The following is a 24202-nucleotide window of genomic DNA, read 5'->3' as shown; positions in this document are numbered from 1 at the left end:
GACCAACATGAGGGTGAGTAAATGATGAAAGAATTTTTTATTTTTGAGTGGATTATTCCTTAAAAAAAGCAATATTGATTAATTTTATACCAGCTTTACTTTTTAATGAGGAAGTACACAAAAATATGCTTTAAAAATGATATTTAGTAAATTAATCCATGTCTGTATTCCACAGGTCAGCGACGTGCACACAAGAAGTGCCTCTTCAGGGCAGGGTGACATCATTGGACCTCTGCCCCAACCACAGGCAGCTGCTCAGCTGCTCCAGGGATGACGTCCTGCAGCTGGTGGACCTGAGAAAGAGCAACGATAGGGTGGCCTTCAGGTAGAACTCACACCTGAGACAGGGTTAGCTACAGGTGGCAGTGCCTTTTCTACTCCATACCACAGACACAACTGAAATAGCTCATTATAGGATCATGTGTAGGTTCTAAGATACATACTCATCATTTCTGTAGTTGCTGGCCTAAATCTTGCTAAAGGCATCTAGGGGAGACCGGGGATAGTTGTTACTTGGGGAAGTTGTCATAAGGGCTGTATCTCAGTAACGACAACATTTGGAGCAGAGACTATTTAGCCCGAAAGTCTCGCCTTACAGGTAAAAGAGCCAATTATCTTATAGATACAGACATCACCTGTCAGTTAACTCGATAATACGCATGTGCATTAGCTGGACCAGCTGTAAAATAGTTAAAGAAGCACAGTATTTGATAGATGGATGGATGGATGGATAGATAGATAGATGGCAGATTTTTCTGCTGATTTGAAATATGTTCTTTGATCATAATCTTGACCAACCATTTTGGAGATTTTGGTCTTTCCCAATTCAAGCAGATAGGAGCTGCACTTATATGCTGCTTGTATCCATAGAAAGTAACTGCCCAGGAGTGTTCCCAAGATGGCCACAGTGTGGACTGACTTGCCTTGAAAGGGATTTTGTTTGGAGTCAATGTGTAATATCGTAATAAACTCGTAACAGAGATTTGCCAGTTCTTGCTGTGAGATGTTACCCCACTCTTCCACCAAGGCACTTGCAAGTTCCTGGACATTTCTGGGGGGAATGGCCCTAGCCCTCACCCTCCGATCCAACAGGTCCCAGATGTGCTCAATGGGATTGAGATCCGGGCTCTTCGCTGGCCATGGCAGAGCACTGACATTCCCATCTTGCAGGAAATCATGCACAGAACGAGCAATATGGCTGATGGCATTGTCATGCTGGAGGTTCATGTCAGGATGAGCCTGTAGGAAGGGTACCACATGAGGGAGGAGGTGGACCAGACCGTGATGAACCCTCCACCTCCAAATCGATCCTGCTCCAGAGTACATGCCTTGGTGTAATGCTCATTCCTTCGATGATAAACACGAGTCCGACCATCACCCCTGGTGAGACAAAACCGCGACTCATCAGTGAAGAGCACTTTTTGCCAGTCCTGTCTGGTCCAGGGAAGGTGGGTTTGTGCCCATAGGCGACATTGTTGTCTGGTAAGGACCTGCCTTACAACAGGCCTACAAGCCCTCAGTCCAGCCTCTCTCAGCCTATTGCGGACAGTCTGAGCACTGATGGAGGGATTGTGCATTCCTGGTGTAACTTGGGCAGTTGTTGTTGCCATCCTGTACCTGTCCCGCAGGTGTGACATTCGGATGTACCGATCCTGTGCAGGTGTTGTTACACGTGGTCTGCCACTACGAGGACGATCAGCTGTCCTTCCTGTCTCCCTGTAGCGCTGTCTTAGGCGTCTCACAGTATGGACATTGCAATTTATTGCCCTGGCCACATCTGCAGTCCTCATGCCTCCATGCAGCATGCCTAAGGCACGTTCATGCAGATGAGCAGGGACCCTGGGCATCTTTCTTTTGGTGTTTTTCAGAGTCATTAGAAGTTTTTATAACTGTGACCTTAATTGCCTACCGTCTGTAAGCTGTTAGTGTCTTAACAACCGTTCCACAGGTGCATGTTCATTAATTGTTTATGGTTAATTGAACAAGCATGGAAAACATTGTTTAAATCCTTTACAATAAAGATCTGTAAAGTTATTTGGATTTTTACAAAATTATCTTTAAAATACAGTGTCCTGAAAAAGGGAAGTTTCTTTTTTTGCTGAGTTTATGAAATGAGATTGACACTGCAGATATAAAGATCTTGCACAATGTTGAGTTCAATTAAACTAAAAAAAAAATATGGAAACAGAAATTCATAGATAGATAGATAGATAGATAGATAGATTGATTTTACTGCTGATTTGAAATATGTTCTTTGATCATAATCTTGACCAACTATTTTGGAGATTTTGGTCTTTCCCAAATCAAGTAGATAGGAGCTGCACTTATATGCTGCTTGTATCCATAGATAGATGGATGGATGGATGGATGGATGGATGGATGGATGGATGGATGGATAGATAGATAGATAGATAGATAGATAGATAGATAGATAGATAGATAGATGGATGGATGAATGTGTTTATTTTGTCTCTAGAGACTGAGAAATGAATTGGTTACTTTAACCATGCATATTGAATTCTCTAGTGAAGGATCCCACAACTGTGGCTGCCACAAAGACAACAGAATGTTTTTATTTCAGCATTTCTCTCTGTTTTAAAGCAAGTAAAGCTGCAATTACAAGAAAGCTACTTATACATACAGAATATGGCCAGAAGCTCTTAAAAAATATGTGTATATAAATACTTTTTAGTTTTGTTGTTTATTCTGAAAAACACTTAAGAATTTCTCTTTGTATTGTTTCAGGGCAGAGGGCTTCAAATGTGGAAGTGACAGCACCAAGGCCATCTTCAGGTGAGTGAAATAAAACAGGATTCTACGACCTGTCACTAACCATCCATCAGTATCAAATTTGTTCACCACTGTCTGTGTAGTAATAGGACATCTTCGTGCTATCTCTTAATTGTGATGCTTATAGTCCCTGAAACATACCGCTGTACTCTTGAACGCTCCTGGTGTCTAAAGCATCCCTTTCGTATCTCGCAGTCTTGACTTTTTTCTCTCAGTCTTTGAAGAGGTCATGTGGACTTACATGGAGATGGAAAATCCAATCCTGCAACTGTAATGAATGGGGAAAGGCTATGACCCCCTGGGTAAAGGCAGTTGGCGAGATGGATTTTGTTGGTTACGCTTGCTTTCCAGAGCTTCAGCAAATGTCACGTCTTGTTTGGGGTTTTCTATCAAATGCTCACACTGGGCGAGACACAAAAAAGTCATTATCAGAATTTTTGTCTTTTTTCCAATAAAAATATCCAAACATCCTTAAAACATAAATTGAGAAGCAAAATTCGAAAATTAAGAAGATTTATTTTCAGAGAATGTATCTTGTAAATGTAAGTTTATTTTTCTTACCCCATCGGCAATTAGTTTTTTAATTTTTTAAAGCTTAAATATAACTAAATGTAATGTGGTTTATGCTGGCAACAAGAAAACACAATTTGTCAATTGACTAAAGAAAGGTCAAATTTATTCAGAGCAAGAAAGTATGAAAATTAGGGGAAAAAGACAGAGGTAAAAGACTGTCTTCTTTTATGAGGCTTATTTGAATTACGTATTCGTATCAAAAGCGATGGTTGAATGGAAAACTCTTGATTACATAAAAAATACTATATTTTTGTATTTATTTATTGCAAAATATTCAAACATATACAAATCTATAACTTGTTTGATATGATTTGATTTAAGGAGGCACTGTACTACATTATTCAAAGTGCTAAAGGGGAGTGAGCAGTATCTGCTGAGCTTTTTTGCCAAGATTTAACAGCATGTTCACTGATTGGTGGATCTCTCGTCAGGATTATGGGTAGTGTAGTTCTTCACCAGGATTTCTGATATTAAACATGTTTTTTTAGGGGTCCAAGCACTGAAGGTGCTGGAACCCTATTGTATCCGTACTGATTTTCTTATTTGGGGTCCAAGCACCGAAGGTTTCTTCTTCTTTCTTCATTTTTTTCTGCACTAAAAATGTCTGTGCATCAGAGACCGTAAGTCATGGAGACACCAAACTTGGCAGGATGGTCCCAAATCCCCCCACTACTCAGGCGCATAAATACACACCCATCTGACCCTAGGTGGCGCTATAATAAACACTTACATTTTGGCTCATATCTCTGCAACTGTAAGGGCTAGAATCAAAATAATTTTTCTCTGATTCCTTGAGTCAAGCCCTACAAAATAATTTTCATTTCCGTCTATACGGCATTTAGAATTTTTTGAAAAACCTACTTTTTTTAACTCCTCCTAGACCGTTAGTCCAACTGGCACGAAATTTGTTATATATCATCTACAGACCCCCCTGACAAAAAGTTATCAAAAGAATTTTGATACGTTAAATCGTTTTGAAGATACTAATGATAAAATTCCTTCGGTTTAATTTAAATAGTAATTGATCAATATCTACTCAACGCAAACTCCAAATGTAACCAAACTCGGTATACATAGTCAACAGGATGTTTAGAAGGTGTCAGCAAAGTTTTGTAAATTCTGCTTCTAGGGGGCACTACAACTAAAAAACTGTCATAATTTTTCAGCAGTTTGAGCGACAAAGTTAAAATTAAATATGCATCTTCTTTGGTTTAAATGCTAACATATTCTTAAAAAATCAATTTGACAAATGAACAAAAATGGCTGCCAATGGCCAATCAAAATTTAGCACCTTATAACTCATATTGGGAATGGCTGAGGGTTATGGAAATTACTACACACAAGCAGGGTGTCAACTCTAAGCTGCATATCAATTCTCGTGACAATCAGCCACACGGTGGCACTATAATTAGCTAATTATTAATAATTTTTGCTAATAACTCCGGAACCATATAGGCTACAAGAAAACTTTGTAGCTTCTCTGAATCCACCAGTGCCCCCAAATCATATGGTCACTTGAATTACCATTTCCACAAGAAAAGTTTTTTACAATTTCAATTTATTCGAAAAACCTACTTTTTCAAACTCATCCTAGGGCGTTTGCCCGATTCTCACGAAACATGGTATATATCATCTACAGACACTCCTGACAAAATTTGTCAAAAGAATTCTGATGCGTCGGATTGTTCCAAAGATATAAGCAAATATGTTTTGGCCGTGGCCTATGACTAATTAGCCTATATCTTGTGAGTGCAATTTTCAAACTTAACAAAAAATTGGACACATGGACAAGAGAACACTCTGAGGTAACATGTCAGTTTCGTTTATTTTTTATGCTAGAGGGCGCTATAACTTAAATCCTATTTTTGCAACTGTGCTCAAAGCAGGTGAAATGTCACACCAAAAACGGCTGTGTCCACAGCATCCACAGGATCTTTTCTGTCAAATTTGATTATTTTGGTAATTTCGCCATATGTGCTTGGCCCCCGACAATTGCCACTTGCAGCTATATTTATTATTATTATTCTTTTTCTGCCCTAAAAGCGTATGGGCAGCCAAAACCAAGTCCTTGAGACACCAAACTTGGCAATATGGTCTTAAATACCCCCCACTGCTCAGGCACATACACACACCCCCATACGACTCTAGGTGGTGCTATACTAAGCACATTTATGTTGTGGCTAATATCTTCACAACCATAAGGGCTAGAATCAAAATTATTTTTTCATCTGATTCCTTGGATAAAGACGAACAAAAACATAACGAACATAATATCTCCGATTTTATTTCTATCTACAAATATTTTCTGTCATTTTTAATTTTCTGAAAAACGTACTTTTGCGAAGGAGCGAAACAGCTAAAATTCCTTATAACTCTGCAATCGTTTGAGTGAAAAAAATAGAAAATTGGCATGCATCATCTCTGGGTAATGTGCTAGCATATCTTTACGAAAACGATTCAACAAAACAAAAATGGCCGCCAGCAGCCAATCAAATTTCAGCAGCTAATAACTTGCATTGCGAATGGCTGATCGTTAAAAAATTTACGGTGAACTTACCGGTTGCCAAAATTAGGCTGTATACCAAATTTAGTGAAAATTCTGAAAATGTGGTGCTGTAATGAGCTTTGCATTTTAGCTAATAACTTCTTATCTATAAGGGCTAGAATAAATAAATAATTTCCTCTGATTCCTTGAGTCAAGATGAACAAAACATACACTGCCAAAAGTTTGGAATAATGTACAGATTTTGCTCTTATGGAAAGAAATTGGTACTTTTATTCACCAAAGTGGTATTCAGCTGATCACAATGTAGAGTCAGGACATTAATAACATGAAAAATTACTATTACAATTGGAAAAAAAAATTCCGAACTTCTTAAATTCTTCACAGAGTTCTCATCAAAAAATCCTCCATGTGCAGCAATGACAGCTTTGCAGATCCTTGGCATTCTAGCTGTCAGTTTGTCCAGATACTCAGGTGATATTTCACCCCACGCTTCCTGTAGCACTTGCCATAGATGTGGCTGGCTTGTCGGGCACTTCTCACGCACCTTACAGTCTAGCTGATCCCACAAAATCTCAATGGGGTTAAGATCCATAACACTCTTTTCCAATTATCTTTTGTCCAATGTCTGTGTTTCTTTACCCACTCTAACCTTTTCTTTTTGTCTTTGTTTCAAAAGTGGCTTTTTCTTTGCAATTCTTCCCATAAGGCCTGCACCCCTGAGTCTTCTCTTTACTGTTGTACATGATACTTGTGTTGAGCGGGTAGAATTCAGTGAAACTGTCAGCTGAGGACATGTGAGGTGTCTATTTCTTGTTTAGTTGTACATCTGGACCTTCCACATCTCTGTCTGTCCTTGTTAAAGTCAGTTGTCCTTTGACTTTGAAGACTGTAGTGTACACCTTTGTATGAAATCTTCAGTTTTTTTTGGCAATTTCAAGCATTGTATAGCCTTCATTCCTCAAAACAATGATTGACTGATGAGTTTCTAGAGAAAGCTGTTTCTTTTTTGCCATTTTTGACCTAATATTGACCTTAAGACATGCCAGTCTATTGCATACTGTGGCAACTCAAAAACAAACACAAAGACAACGTTAAGCTTCATTTAACGAACCAAATAGCTGTGTTTAATATAATGGCAAGTAATAAAATAATTTTCTAGTACCAAATTGGCAATTTAGCATGATTACTCAAGGATAAGGTGTTGGAGTGATGGCTGCTGGAAATGGGGCTTGTCTAGATTTGATCAAAAATGGCTTTTTTCAAATAGTTTTTTACATCAGTAATGTCCTGACTATACTTTGTGATCAATTGAATGCCACTTTGGTAAATTAAAGTACCAATTTCCTTCCGAAACAGCAAAATCTGTACATTATTCCAAACTTTTGGCCGCCAGTGTATATATCTGATTTTATTTCCGCCCCTAAAAATTTTCAGCCATTTTGGATTTTCTGAAAACATACTTTTGCAAACTCTTCCTAGACCATTTGTCCGATTTGCTCAAATTTTTGCACGTATCATCTAGGGACCATCTTGACAAAACATTGTTTTCGGAATTTTGATTTGTCAAATTGTTTCGAAGATGTAAGCCAATGAATTCTTTTGGTTTGAACTGTAACTACTACTATGCCTTTTTTGTGTGCACAACATCCAAACATGACAAAACTTAAAACATATAGATACCAGGATAGTCTGAGGACATGTGCTAAATTTCATCAATTTCCTTTTGTCAACAGCAAATAAAAATATTATTTATTTCAACTGTAATTGACAGATGAAGGATGTACTACTGATTTTGTCCATTAGATGGAGCAGCAAGTTAAGAAATTCAATTAAATCCTCTGACTTTGAGTTATTGCTCTTGTAATGTAATATCTGTGCAGTAAAAATAGCAACAGCTATCCAACAAATGAAGAGCCCTATGAAATATGTTTAAGTTTTTCCTCAAGTTCAGTTTTTCCTGATTTAATTGTCCAACAATCCAAAATCTCATTTATGCATGGTAAATCAAGGATGTATTACCGAAATTGTCCACTAGATGGAGCTCCAAGACTAAAAATCCTTGAAAATCCTCTTTGACTTTTTGCTCTTGTAATGTGCTGTTTTCCAGCAATCTTGTAATGTAATATCTGTGCAGTAAAAATGCAGTTTGCTTAACAACATCAGAGCTCATGGTAGCTCTGTCTTGAATGGTCTATGCATTTTTTTTTTTTATAAATATGGACAAAACGAATAGGATATTTTCTTTTGAAACCCTACAGTTGTGCATACATTATTTTGTTGAATGTAATTTTGTATTTTTTCTATTGTCTCGAAGCCCCTTAAAGGACAGGGAGATAATATATTGAAGTAACCATAGTTAAAATATTATATTTGTAGTATAACCATAGTACACACTGTTAGGGGTGGTCATGAATAGCCCCCATACCAAATATTCTATAGCGCCACCACCATGTCAAAAATTCACTTTTCTTTTTCATGTATCTTTTGAACCGTTTGGCCTAGAGACACAATTCATGATTCAAATGGGCCCCTTACATTAAAATGCCGCCCATTACAGTGGCTGCCATCTTGGATTATATCATTAGTTTTTTCACTACTGTTCCTTCAAACATTACCCAGTTCTGCCAAGCAAGGTCTCAAAATAATCTTCAGACTGAGCCTCACAAATTAAATAAGAATTATTATTTTTGCCATTGTTAAGAAGTTAAGCAAAATCATAGTTAACGAGGTGGCCGTGAAAACGGTTTCTTGGGAACACTTTGTCCTATCGAAACGAAATGTGGTATGCTTCATCAGCACCATGATCTGAGGGCACATGCAGAGTTTTGTGACAGGGCCACCTATGGGTCAAAAGATGTGAAAAAATTGCTATTTTTGCCCGTAACTTTTCAACCGTATGTCCTAAAATCATGGGGTTGGTGTCTGTGGATTTTGTGGATCATGACAATTTCCCCCATATCAGCTATATTGTCTCTCTGCCATATTGAATTTGCTAAAAAAGTGATATATCTTTTAAACACATTGTCGGATTTCAAAGAAAATTGGTATGCATCATCGACATCATGTCCTGATGATACTTAAGCTGTTTTGAGACAGCACCACCTATAGTTCAACAGATAACCCATACTTGTCAACTGAGTGGCTCGGTATGATAAAGCACTGGTTTATAGTTTCAAGGGTCATGGGTTCAAATCCCACTTGGACCAGTGTTAGCGTTAATGTTTTATTGTGATGGAGATCTTTGTATTGTTTATTGAATAGTTGCAGGGCTTATCACAGATCATTTCTGTTTGCAGGTATATTTCTTGTTCTTCTTTTTCTAAGTGTTCTTCTGATATATGTATAAGGGAGTGCTATCTTTTGAAAGGATTTAGAAGTTCGGAGCAGCATAATCTGTAGTTCAAAAGTCCATGGTCTGTTTAGCATGGTTATCATGCTACATGCTATGATAGCTTAGCATGCTAATCGGTTAGCATGCTAACTGTTGGGTTTCCTGACTTATAAGGCTATTTGATCACAATGCTATCCGTAGGGCATCATTAGCTTAGCACGCTAATCAGTTAGCATGCTAGCCAATGCATGTATAAGGCTATTTGATCACAATGCTATCCATAGACAACATTAGCTTAGCATGATAATCAGCTTGCATGCTAATCAGTTAGCATTCTAACCAGCACATTTGTTAAGCTATTTGATCACAATGTTATCGATAGGCAACATTAGATTAGCATGCTAATCAGCAAGCATGCTAATCAGTTCGCATTTTCCATATCAGCCATATAGACTCTCGGCTATATTTATTTTTTTTATTTTTTTTAAGTGATAAATCTTTACAAAAATTGGTATGCATCATCGACTTCATGTCCTGAGGATAACTGAGAAGTTTGGAGACATTGCCACCTATAGTTCAAAAGATAACCTACACTTGTGTGCTGATTTTAACCTAGTGTGTCAAAGCACTGGTTTATAGTTCAAAAGGTCATGGGTTCAAATCCCCACCTGTACAAGTCATTCTGTAGTTCTGGTGATTTTTGTATCGGCTTAATGAATGGTTGCTGGGCTGTTCCACTATCAAATTCTGAAATTGATCTCTGTTGAAAAGTTACATGAATACAAAGTCGATCATATTGACTGCTGTGCTTGTCTTTAAAAAAAGATTTCTTAACATAGTATGTTCCTCTTGGTGGTTGTTAGTCCACTGGCTAAGTGGAGCAGTGGTTAGAGCATTGAAATAGCAAATGGAAGGTTTCTGTTTAATCCCCACCTCAGCAAGTAATGTATTAGAAATGTGTGGTTCTGGAGTTTTTTGTATTGTGCTTACTGAATGGAAGTGGGGCTTTTCCCCAATCAAATGTTGATTTGCATCTTTGTTGAAAAGTTACAGTTAAAGTAGGTCATGGTAACAGCTGTGCTCGGCTGTGATTCATCTAAGCTTGGTATGTCCCTTTGTTGACTGCAACATTCTGGCTGTGTGGTGCATTGGATAGCACAATGAACTATAGAACAGAAACTTGTGGGTTCAAATCCATGTAGGGACAATGTGATCTGTGTTTGCTCTGTGAGATCTTTGGGTTGTGCAGTGGTTGCCATGTTGGTGCTTGGCCCTGTAATTGTTGCTTGCAGCTGTATTTTACCATGGTTTTACTACAGTCATTATATTTTAACCATGATATTCTTAGTAAAACCATAGTAATAATACAGGAAAACCAAAACTATGGTAATAAAAATTATTTTGTTGTTACTATGGTTTTACTATACTGTAAATAGCACATGACATTTGTAATTAAATCATAGTAACCACAAGATTAATCATGGTTACTACCATCATGGTTACTACAATACTGCTACAGTAAAACCATGGTTAATTGTATCTAAACCATGGTTTCCACCAAGAAAACATGGTTACTACAATTATGGTTATCAAAATATTGCTATAGTTAAACCATGGTTTCCACCAAAAACCATGGTTACTACAGTCTACAAGATTACTACAGTAAAATCATGGTTTCTGCCACAAAAAAAACATGGTTACTAAAGTCATGGTTACTAAATATTACTATAATAATCCATGGTTTCCACACAAAAAAACATGTCTACTACAATACCATTATAGTAAAACCATGGATAATTATTGCAAGGGAACCCAAAACAATTATGAGGGATGCAAAACTGTTGCGATTGTACTTACTGAAACATTTATTTCAGAAAATAAATGTCCTCTAAGGGGCTCTGTAAGATTACATTGCCAAATAGACTAGTTTCATATGCTTTGACAGAAAATGCCTATGCAAGTGGGAAAGATGCTGTATTAAAGAAGCATGGTAATAGCTTTCAGTTCCAGCCTAAAAATGGTGTGCTTTATTTGAGATGTATTTTCATAATTCACAAATCATAGAGCATGTGCAACCCTTTATATAACATGTTGTGAACTCCTTACATAGCCTACTCCTTGCATTTTCTCTACATTGTTGAAAAGTAAATGCAACATGCCCTATATGATTTGAGATGAGAATGAGTATTACAGATTAATCTTTTAGCACCTCCAGTATCTACAGACTCCCTGCATGTGCATATACAGTTTCCATGGAGACAGAAAAGTCCAGAATGCACTGTGGCTTTGGTGTCTTTTTTCACGGCTGGATCTGGCATGAGCACTTGAAAGGGAGAGAGAGCCAGAAGCAGTAACCAAATGGTTGCTTCGTTATTTATGGAGAGCTTCCCCCTTCAACATTTCCCCTAATGCCAGTCTTATAACTCAACATCTTCCCCATTTGCCAACACCCACCTTAGCCATGCATGCTTGCACCAACACTTGATCTGTTAGACTGGATGTTAGAAACAATCCACTGCCAATTAGAAACAGTGGACATCACTCAGATGGCTCGCACAGTTGTACATTGTTCACTATACTGTTCACTATCGCTACACTATACCTTAAGGAGCTGTTTCTACCTGATCTGACCCTTAAAAATGACTTGATGGTGTAACCTAATGTAGTCAGATTGTTTAAGTAATATTAAACAATATTTTGATGATGTTTCGACATGTATATAGCCAAATTAAAGTAAAAATATTATATAAAAATATAGAAAATTTATTTAGATGTTACCACAGTGCACATACTTTTTAGTATTGAAGAAGATATATTTATATATCAACATTTCTCAACTCTGTCTGCCATCTTTGATCCTTTTCTTACTGAGATCAGTTCAGTGCATTCAGGGATTGCCTTATCAGTGAAGAATACTTCCTTAAAATGTAAGGTATCTTAGTGGGCAACATAATTCATGTCTTAACATCTAGAGGAGGCCTATATGGTTCTTTAAAATGTTGTCTAGGTAGGCAGGTTTTGGAACAGGCCTTGAGTATCTTGTATTGGTCTCTAAAATTTCAGGGAATTTGCCAGAGAAGACTGGTTCAAAAAGACACACATTTGAGTCTATAGTCATCAGTTAGAAAGTTTTCTTTTTATTCCAGTCCGGATGGGAGTTATCTGGCTGCTGGCTCTGCAGACGGTGCCTTGTACATATGGAGTGTGAACAAAGGAAACCTGGAAAAACGGCTTCCTGACATGCACAGGTAACTCCTCAACATAATAGTTTGTTATTTCTGTATGCAAATGTTAGCTTCTTGCTTTTTAACGTTGTATTTTAGTTCATGGCTATTGTTGAGGATGAAACAGGATAAAAATAGCATCTTATTACCTTGCCAAATGTTTGCCTGTTGATTTAACAGTTGTTTTTGGTACATTTGAAATGCACTATTTTATAATGTATAGATAACCATCATGATAAAAGATGGTTTCTGCATTTTTCCATTAAAAATATCTAACTGATGGTTGCTGCACTTCAAAACATTTCCTTTAAAACACGATACATTTACTTGAAACCGCGAAATTACTCTTATTATTATTTTTGTTTATAGAGAAATATAAAAAAATTTAATGAGGTTTATGCTTAAACTCCTGAGACACGATTGTGACTGCTGTGGGTATTTTCCATTTCCCTTTTTGATGTGTAACTAGTGGCACCTAATATACAGGTAAAAAAAAAAAAAAAAATTATATATATATATATATATATATATATATATATATATATATATATATATATATATATATATTTCTAGAGCTATTTGATTTTCTAAAAATTGACGGCAACATATGTGGACAGCGGGAGTAAGTTGTGAAATTTTAAATAATACCAAGCTATAGAAAGTCCTTTTTTTTTTTATCAGATTGTTTATGTTTCTAGGAGTGTTGGTTATTCATGTTTTTGAGACATTACAGATATTACATCAGAAATTAGCATAATTAATTCTGATTCAAAGTAATGGCCAGCATCATCCAATCACTGCCAACCATGTTAAAATAAAATTATACATTATAAATTCTGAATTTATGTACTTATTAACATTGTCCAATGTCTGCCAAACATGTTGAGTGGTCCAGACAGTCATCTGCAGCCTGAAACTGAACTTTTGATAGGAAGTTTGGATTGAATGGACTTCATAGAGAGCTCTAGGATGCTCCCTTGCTCCTTATTTAGTGAATGACTTAACCTCCAGGGTACTGTCTGTCTGCACTGGTCTCAGAACATTTCGAAATGCACCTTATTTTCATCCTAACTCCATATAAAGCCTCTGAAAGCAACATTTTTCAGCTTTTGGATGAACCCATTGATTCTCAATATGATAATGCATAGTAAATACAGGATTTCTAAGGGAAAAATGCGCTAAAGTGCACATAAGTGTACATTGTGTTTAGCAGCGTCGCGTTTCATGATAAATCGCTCATTTTAAAAATAGAGACTCTAATCTTTTGATTCAAACAGGTTTCAGTGTAAAAACGTAACTAGGTTTCTTACCAGATGTAGTTTTGTTGGTGTTTCTCCCAAAGTCAAACTCCGCTGTGATCGGTGCCATGTTGTTTTGTCACATGACTCGAAAGTTTAACCCTTTACTGACAGCACAAAGTCACCTGAACTGAGATCAGTCGGTTTTAATGAATTTAAATTATGCGTTGCATATAGGGAAGCCAAAATACAATGTCCACGCATGTGAGGCGCACAAGGATAAAACAAGAAAAAGTATTTGCCAATGAGGTAAGAAAAATAAACTTAATTAAATAAAAATTGGCAAATATTTGTTATTGTTTTTAGCATAAACCTCACTATATTTTCATTATAATTTACATTAATCACTACATTATAAGCATTTATATGAATATTAGCCCATTATACTAACAAAAAACATTTCAGAAAGTTCCATACCTTGACCTTTGACATAGTTTTATGGCAATACCATGTTTTTTGTACATTTTTTGGATATGTAACATAGTAGTACCAGTGGTATTCTTTTTTTATCTTGAAATAAAATAGTACATGAATATGGTAATTATATTCATAGTATATATCAAGGTTTCATGGTATTACCATCTGATACCATCACTGTACAATGATACCAAAGTACTTAGAAGCCCAATTTTGCATTAAACTAGTGAGGACTTTGCCTCTGAAGTGTAAATTAGGTGATTTAAAGGAATATTCTGCGTTCAATACAAGTTAAGCTCAGTTGACCACATTTGTGGCATAATATTGATTACCACGGAAATTTATTTTGACTCGTCCCTCCTTGTCTTTAAAAAAAAAAGCAAAAATCTGGGTTCAAGTGAGGCACTTACACTGGAAGTGAATGGGTCTAATCCGTTAATATTAAAATACTCACTATTTCAAAAGAGTAGCCACAAGACATAAACAATATGCATGTTAACATTATTTAAGTGTGATAAAATCACTTACTAACCTTTTCTGTGTAAAGTTTTATCCAATTTTACAACATCATTGCCATGACAATGTAATGTCAACAAACCCTAAAACGACTGTAAAAAGGACGATTTAAACAACTTTACAGCTCAAATTATACATTTCTAACAGAAGAATTAATGTAAGTGTTTTTTTTTATTATTATAAGCTTAACATTTCTGCCTTTAAGCCCTGTAAAAATTGGCCTCATTCGCTTCCATTGTAAGTATCTCACTGTAACCTCGATTTTTGATTTATTTTAAGAATAAGACGGACAATTCAGAATAATTTTTTGTGGTCAACAACATTACGCCACAAATGCTGTCGATTGAGCTCAAGTTGTACTGAACCCGGAATATTCCTTCAACTCAAAAATTACATTCTTCTTACAGTTCTCCAATATGTGCAGTGGCTTGGTCATTGTCGGGCGAATATGTTGCAAGTGTGGACAAGAGCCGTCGAGCTGTGCTCTGGAGTGACATCTGAGACCGAAGACGAACAACAGAATTTATCAACTGAAATCACTCCTGGATATTCACTCAGGGATGTCATCAAAACAGTCTCATTGGGTGGGAAATCTCACACTCTGCACTCCCTCATCAACAAGACTATTACAGTGTGTGACAGTCTGTTGCTAAGAAGCCTCGTTGTTCGTAAGCACAAACAGATGTGCTAATGTTACAGAGGTCTGGCAACAGTGGCGTGGAGCTCTGGGATTTGTTATGAAACCTTGTTACAGATGCATTTCTGACGCAGATGGTGGCGAAACATTTGTAAGCCTTCATCTCACTTGACTTTTTGTACTGTAGTTGTTAGCAGCTTTGGAATTTGACCTCTCTTTGAACTGTTTTATCAACGACTCTTTTTAAACTCTTTTTCTATCAAAAGAAAACATGAACAAAATGAAGCCAACCATTTTTAAGACCAATACAGCACATTTCTGAATACGTGGAAACTCAACCCTGCCACATATCAGTCCTATTTTTAGAATACAAAACCCGAAATGTAATTTTGAATGCCTGCTACAAGAACGACCATTGTATATTGTAACATACTGACATTGAGATTCTTAAATGCAATACTATATATAGATTATGTGGGAATTTATATATAATTATATTGTATATAATTGAGAGGAATAGTTCTCCCAAAAATGAAAATTCTCTCACCATTTATTCACCCCCATGTTTTTCGAAACATTCTTACTTTCTTCTGTGGTGCACAAAAGAAGTTATTTATAATAGAATGTCCAAGCTGCTCTTTTCCATACAATGAAAGTGAATGGTGGCAAGCAAGATATTCAGTAAAGACTTGGGGCATTTTCAGACCTGTAGACCATTTGCTTTGTTCCGAAACAGGGACTAACTTGTTACAATGTTGCATTTTCTTCTTGGTTCGGTTCGCTTTCACAAGGCAACATTTCAAAACGGACCAAAACTATGTCAATAAAAGTCACATGTGAGCAAACTGTCCCCTTATTGGTCACTATGTTTGTTCGCTGTTCCAGGATTAAGCTCATCCATTGATATCCCGGTTAAAATAATATTCCTGTAAAAAAATGCGTCAACCATTACAAATTTTAGAGAATTTTCGAGCGTTGCCAGTTAGAGGTTGTGCTCCAAATACAAATTATCCATCACTCGGATGGATATGAGTTGTAAAGTTTCCGTCATGGTTATTTTTATCCATCATTAGTTGCTTGTGCATTATTTCTCCATTGAAACGTGCCTGTGCTCACAGATCTCTCTCTCCAACTCTCTCGCACGTACACACATGCACACACACTGACAAACAAACAGCAGAGTAAAGCTGTGTAAAAAAATGTTTTTTATTTGTCAAAAAGTTGCTAACGCTGTCCTACCGGTGTTCTGCCGCTATCCAGAAGAGAGAAACGATCGTACTAAAATTACCTCAGGAATTATAAAACAGCTCCTATTTTAAACATGCAATTATATCTAATATAGTTGCCAAAAGGCCATAGCCACGTTTTGATGATGAATTACAGAGAAGTGCTGATCTACAGATGTCTTTTCCAAAGATCCCTCAGTTATATTCATGGTTTTTATAGGGATATTGTTTGGTTCGTTGGTCCGTTGGGTCGGTTTGCATTCTCACCACAAGCGAACCGCCCCAGTCCGAGACCGCTCGATTGTTTTGGTGCGGATCCGAGTGCGATTGCCGTGTTCATATATGATTAAATGAACTGAACCAAGGGAGAAAAAGCACCAGGTTCTGAAACAAACGCTCCAAACGAGCCAGGTGTGAAAACGCCCTTAAATTTCAGTCTGGTCCTCATACAAAGCTATTGTATGGCTTTAGAAGACTTATATAGTGTCATACTATTTTTATGATGCTTTTATTGTGCTTTTTGTCCTTTTTGGAGCTTGACAGCCCCTAGTCTGCATCCATTTTCATCATAATGAAGAGAGCAGCTTGGACATTCTACTAAATTTCTCTTTTGGTGTTCTACAAAAGAAAGAAAATCATACAGGTTTGGAACGACTTGAGGGTGAATAAATGATGTCAGAATTTTCATCTTTGGCAGAACTATCCCTTTAAACACAGCCTCAGGGAAGTGCTTAGTTATACTGGATTGATAAGCTTTTTAAAAATGAATGAGAAGAAAGCCTGCCCTCCACCATGCTCTTTAGTGCTGTCATAGAGACCCAGAATGCTCACTGCTAAACTCCGCTCTGATTAGCATTTAAAAGAGCCCTCTTTCTGATGAGAATCACACCGCGCCACTCTCACTGACTTTGAAGACCGAAATGACTGCCATCAGACATCACACAAGTTCATCGTAATGCAGATTGGCACGTAATTTGATTTGCTGCCTACGTTTGCATGTTAACTATGTTTTAGATGAGGAAAGTCTAATGCCCATCTTATTACTTGTCAGCTTGGCTCATAAAATATTGGAGTGTGGAATTCTGATATTTATAGATTTAGCACTGCCTCTGAGCTCGTTGCTATGATTAAGAAAGTGCCACAAAAATCATTACAATAGATTTATCGTATAATGGAATAATATATCAAAGGTTGGATGTCTTGAAGAACATGTCAGATGGGTCATATTTCACCTCAAAAATCAAAAGAAATTATACAGTTGTTCGCACAAAGAAAATGAAAACTGTTTTTGTACCATTAAGAATTTGTGTTGTGAAAAATTATTTTCATGACCATTTAAAACATTCTCATTAATGTTTTACTTAGTGAGATTTTTTTGTATGATTTATTCTTAAAATCAGAATAAATTAAAGGCAGTAAAACAAATATGATGTATAAATACTTAACAATTAAATGTATCTTTTTCTGCTTTACAGTAATTAGAATGAGATTAATTTGCATTGCAGTAATGATAATTGTAGGGGAAATGGGTTTAATTATTGTATAATTTCACAATGCATAATACCTTAATGGTCCTAAAAATAGGCTTCATTTCTCGGCAAAATATAAATATACTAAAATACTATTCCAAATAATATACAGTATTTTTCGTTTGATTTTGTGGTCAAATAAAAACATATTGTTGACATGTTCTTCACAAGTGTCATGAGATTCGTCCAAAAAATTTGACTTGAAATACTGATAAACTGATAAAGCCACTTAGATTAGTGACGAAACGCCTTAAACAACAGAGAAACATGTCCAGTTGACAAGAATAACTATACTAGACATTTTGGTTGAAGTTGAATAACTGATATATAGGGTTACCATGGTCATGAAAAATCTGGAAATATAAGGGAAATATAAAATTTAGATTTCTAGGCCTGGAAAAGTCATGGAAATTTCTATAGTGAATATACACTCACTGAGCACTTTATTAGGAACACCTGTACGCCTAAATATTCATGCAATTATCTAATCAGCCAATCATGTGGCAGCAGTGCACTGCATAAAATCATGCAGATACGGGTCAGGAGCTTCAGTTAATGTTGACATCAACCATCAGATTGGGAAAAAGGTGATCTCAGTGATTTCGACCATGGCATGATTTTTGGTGCCAGGCGGGCTGGTTTGAGTATTTCTGTAACTGCTGATCTACTGGGACTTTCACACACAAAGGTCTCTAGAGTTTACTCAGAATGGTGCCGAAAACAAGAAGCATCCAGTAAGCAGCAGTTCTGTGGACGGAAACGCCTTGTTGATGAGAGAGGTCAACAAAGAATGGCCAGACTGGTTCAAGCTGACAGAAAGGCTACAGTAACTCAGATAACCACTCTGTACAATTGTAGTGAGCAGAATAGCATCTCAGAATGCACAACAAGTTGAACCTTGTGGCAGATGGACTACAACAGCAGAAGACCACGTCGGGCACTTTATTAGCACCATAGTGTTCCTAATAAAGTGCTCAGTGAGTGTACATTTTTCTGCCTAAAAATATCTCAGCTAGATTTCGCTTTAGAGTAAAACTTGCAAGCCGTAGTAAATTCTGATTTGTGAACAAATTGTTCTTGTGAGCCACTGAATTTGTGAAAATGGTACACAAATCAGTCTGAACGATTCGTATTATTATTCAGCATGATCTCATGACATTTACGTGACAATGGCAACATTTTTGCAAACCAAAATTACGTGCTTCATTACACGCTTGGCTGCAGTTTTCGAGTGAAATGTCCAGCAGGGGGTGCCAAAAGTGAGTGAAATTATGTTAATATGTTAATTCTGGTAATCAGACTAGGTTTTTATGGTGAATATTAGATGGATGTTTTAATGAGTAAAACCTCCCTAACCTAAAACTTCAACCTAAACACAACCAAGTGCCTTAAAAGATAAATGAGAGGTGAACAAAACAGACATCCTTACCCCAAACCAATGCCTAAACCTAGTGTTTTAAAAGCAAATTCCACATGAAAGCACTTTTACTGGAGCAACCACATCAATTTGTGTTGCTTCTATGGCACTTTTGCTTCACTTTCACTCCAAGTGGTCCTTGGCTGGGCTTGAGGCTCGGTCTCCATGTCCAAAGTTCAAGACTCTATCAGGGGAGCTACCATGGTAATCATGTTGGAATATGTGTGTAAATGTAAGTGGTCTGTAATACAAGCATTAAAATGTAGCGTTTTTCGAATGATGCATTAGAGTAAAAGTGTTTTGATATCATAACATAGCAGGGTGTGGGTAATAGAGTGAAAAATACCAGTTTATAAAATCATAAACAGCCATAGTACCAGTGATTTGTGTGTAAGTGAAAAAAACGCACAGTTGTTTTAGCACCTCTAGTGTTCATTTCATAAGGAAACTGCAGCAAAATGTAGAAAGCGGCATGTAAAACTCAGTTTGCAAAAATGTAGTTGTAGTAACATTTATTCTATGAGACTAGGTTGAGCAAATTGGTCTGAATCTAAATGATTTTCAGCAATCTGAAATTACTGAAAAGGTCATGAAAAAGTCAATTTCATTGGTCAAAAATGGTGGGATATACCTTAGATGTACAATTAAATTAGTTTGAATAGCAAAATTGTGCACAGGAAATAAACATACAGGGATGCTTACATGTTGCACTACTTGGAGGAATAGATTTGAGATTAAATATATACAGTATTTGTTTACCCCTAAAAGGGACATTTTATTGTTTGAGGAACACGTTTTCTTTTATTAATTATATTATTACCGCTGTAAACTTCAAGAACCCTCCCTTTCCATATGTGGATTGTTCTAGTTGCACAGTTATCAAGGGAACAGCTTTATATCTGTAAACAACACACCCACTTTTGTAAAACCGCTTCATAGTTTTTTCTTTTCTTTTTTTCTATGTTTTCTGAGGGAAATAAACAGAATAAATTATAGGATGCCATAGCAAACTACAGAGTAAAAACCAAAACCAGAGAGTTTGACAAAGTGGTTAGGAATGCAAAGAATAAAAACAAACAGTCCAACAGTTATGGTTGTAAGATCCAGTTTCCAAGAATAAGGTACAAAATAGGGCCTGAAATTCTTTAGAAATTAAGTAATTTATTTTTCAACAATTAAAGAAGAAAATGTCATTGTCAACCTCAGGCAGGTCAAGCTAAGTATTATGAGTGGATTTATTTTCTATTTAACTCTTGCAACCCTGTTACCAAAATTCCGGACATGTTTGGATAGAATTTAAATCTCTTTTTGTGATTTTTATTTGTGTGATTGTAATAGATTTTTAAAAGGTGACAAGGTTGTAAATATAGCCTAAATTAAGCTCTCATTTAGTTTGGGCTTACTAGTTTGGGACCAAATGTTGGTTTTTAATGATTGATAATATTTCCCATAAATTAAAGACATTTATTCTTGCAATACCTTGATAACAGGGTTGAATGTTTGCACTTGACGAATGCAGTCAACACAAATATTTGTGTAAAAATTAAGGGAAGGGGGTGTTTAAAACAGGATACTTTTCATGCTACAATAATTCTATGTTAGTTAGTTTATCTAACATATCTAATAGTTCAAAATAGCTCACAACATGGTATAAAAACATGGGATTTGTGCCTAATGCATTAAGAAAAATGTGACTGGACACCAAAGTGTACCTTATTAGTGGAAAGTGCTAACTAAGAACATTTATTAACATGTATTTTTGTCAGACTTTAGTTTTTTTTTAAGTGTTGCACGTTTTGCCATAACACCGGAAGTAATGATGCTATGGGTATTGGAGTTTGTAATGTTTTGTCATATGTCATTTGTACAGTAATATGTTTGTGTTATTTTTAAACTCAGTTCAAGAATCCTAATATTCCTTTTTAAACATCTTTTAATTGCAGTGGCTGTTTGACATGGTTTGCAATTGCATTTTATTTTCTGGTAAATAAATGAACTGGTAAATTCAACATGGACTCATGACAACTCATAATAATTAGCTGAGATGGCAAAATCGTAATATATGGTACGACTTGGCTCATGCGAAAATGTGCGACTTTTAGACCAACCAATCAACAAACAGAATTTCAAATCAATACAATACAGGTGTCAAATTTTGCTAGCCTCCAATCCAACACTTTATTTTAAGAAAGGAAACAAATGGGGGGCCTGGGTAGCTCAGCGAGTATTGATATTGACTACCACCCCTGGAGTCGCAAGTTCGAATCCAGGGCATGCTGAGTGACTCCAGCCAGTTCTCCTTAGCAACCAAATTGGCCCGGTTGCTAGGAAGGGTAGAGTCACATGAGGTAACCTCCTCATGGTCTCGATTAGTGGTTCTCGCTCTCAATGAGGCACGTGGTAAGTTGTGCATGGATCGCGGAGGGTAGCATGAGCCTCCACATGCGGAGTCTCCACGGTGTTATGCACAACGAGCCACGTGATAAAATGTGTGGATTGACTGTCTCAGAAGTGGAGGCAATTGAGACTTGTCCTCCACCACCCGGATTGAGGTGAGTAACCGTGCCACCACAAGGACCTACTAAGTAGTGGGAATTGGGCATTCCAAATTGGGAGAAAAGGGGATAAAAAAAAAAAGGAAACAAATTTGGTTACTCATTAAATAGATTTATGCAATACAAATGACTGATGTATGTAATAACCAGTAATCTGCTTCCCTTGTCTCAATCAAAACCCCAATGTTGTCTTTCTTCCGTGGTACAAAAGTTATATTACTAATAAAATTAGGGATGTACCGATACTGGTATTGTAATCGAGTCTGATACCGCGCTAATGTACTCGTCGTACTCGAGCTCATAAAAATTCTCAGATACCAAAATCGATAACGTGATGTACAAATGTCCTTATGTAAACATTCAGCACACAAATTAAAACCATGTTATGTCCTAGTGAGATTTTCTAACCACAGAAGCTGCGATTTAATTAGATAAATATATAGTTTGCATATTCTGATAACCTGTAAGCACCTAAAATAGAGATAAAGCAATATAATTTTCAGCACTCTCAGGTAAACAATCACATTTTTTAACATGTCTGACTGTTATAGCGCCACCTATTGTCCGATCCATACCAAATTTTGCATGCTTCTTTGGAATCACGTTTCATTTGTGTACTAAATTTGATTTCAGTCGGAGCCTTTGTTTAGGAGTTATTTGCTTTTGGGTAAACTAAGCCACACACATATGTTTAAAGTACCCTAATATAGCCATTTAAAATAAAGTTCTAAGATTTTTATAATTATTGATGTAGAAGTTCAAAGAATTGTACTACACTGGTTTTGTGAGGGTTAAGTGAAAAACCTAGGACTTGTTCACAAAAAAGTTTTTTTTTAATAATCTCAAATATTTAACAAACAATATAATTGACACCTATGGTTCTTGAGGCAAAGTTGTTCAGAATGAGGAGATCTATCATATGACATGAATAACGTGTGTCTGTGTGAAACATTTCAGAATAGAGCTGTTCAGCCGTGACGTCAATTTGTAGGCGAACCCGGATGTCTAATTCGCCATGGGTTCCCTCTGGATTTTCTTATGGGTTTTTCTAATGGGGTTTTTGAACTTATGAGTAAAATAAGGTCTGTGGTAAACATTACTTCATGATACGTGGAGGTTTTGTTCTACATCTCAAACGAGAAGCCGTATTGAATTACATACTTTTTTTTTAAAACAAACAGCTGCTTCAAAATTCACGTTTGAGGTATGACTGTGTGTAATTTATGTTGTAGAACAAAACATCCACGTATCAACAAGTAATGCTTACCACAGACCTTACTTTATACAAACCCCATTAGAAAAACACATAGGAAAATACAGAGGGAACCCATGGCGAATTATCTTCCGGGTTTGTGGACTACAACCTGAACAACTCAATATGCAACCATTCACACGCATGTAAAACGAGATAGCACAAGCATTTTAATTGTTATAGCACCACCTATTGTCTGATCTCCATAATAAATCAATAGTAATTGTATTATATTCAAGCAATATCTCATTTGTGATGCTGTGCTATGCAGCACTTTATTTGACAAAATATAACTCCAGTGCTGTATTTTGGATTGTGCTGTGAGGTTCTGTGCATAAGCACTTAATTTGATTTAAAATAGTACAATATTATGTTGAAAATAATTGTTATATTTTCATGAATTCATTTATTTAAACACCATTTTGATGATAAAATTAAAATAAGCTGTTAATATGGAGATATGAAAAAATCAGGTATCGGACTCTGTATCGATACCAAAAATGAGGTATCGGGACATCCCTAATTAAAATCTTGGTCAGGTTTAGGGTTTGGTAAAGGGGTTAGACTTTATGGTTAGGTTTAGGTTAGGGGTTAAACCTAGGAAAAATCATTTTAACCTTGTTCGTTGGTTCCATTGGGGAGTAAAAGTTGCACATTTTGTACGAGCCATTTCGTTCAATTTCACCATCTCTTACTATTATTGCAACTTGTTATGAGACCAGGTTGGGTAAATTAGCCACCAACTTTTCAAAAAGACATGATAAAACACTAAAAATAGAATTAGGGATGCTTTTCCAATTAATAAAACCATGCCATCAATGCTTTATGTTGCCGAATTTGTATTTATTGCACCCATTGGACCATTGTAGGGGGTTCTCCAAATAGAAGAACAGTTATCAAGGGAACAGCTGTACAGTATATCTGTTAACAC

General features: G+C 36.4%; 1 protein-coding gene across 2 annotated transcripts in view; it reads left to right on the top strand.

Moving 5' to 3' along the window:
- The window catches only part of LOC127421995 (protein Atg16l2-like), a 79614-nt gene extending 58141 nt beyond the window's left edge, over nt 1–21473 (top strand). The window contains exons 15-18 of one of the 2 annotated variants that reach the window (XR_007894126.1): nt 176–325; nt 2751–2793; nt 12347–12448; nt 15063–15097. Coding sequence is in view for 1 of the 2 variants with exons in the window: in XM_051665290.1 (XP_051521250.1) it covers nt 176–325; nt 2746–2793; nt 12347–12448; nt 15063–15156 (394 nt within the window). In the remaining variant the exon portion in view is untranslated. Of the gene's footprint in view, nt 1–175; nt 326–2745; nt 2794–12346; nt 12449–15062 lie in introns of both variants that reach the window. The other variant, XM_051665290.1, reaches the window with a different exon arrangement.
- The last annotated feature ends 2729 nt before the right edge of the window (nt 21474–24202 follow it).

This window comes from Myxocyprinus asiaticus, chromosome 31, assembly GCF_019703515.2.
Source record: "Myxocyprinus asiaticus isolate MX2 ecotype Aquarium Trade chromosome 31, UBuf_Myxa_2, whole genome shotgun sequence".
Lineage (NCBI taxonomy): Eukaryota > Metazoa > Chordata > Actinopteri > Cypriniformes > Catostomidae > Myxocyprinus > Myxocyprinus asiaticus.
The sequence above is the reverse complement of the archived record's forward strand: the minus strand, read 5'-3'. Positions and strand labels throughout refer to the sequence as shown.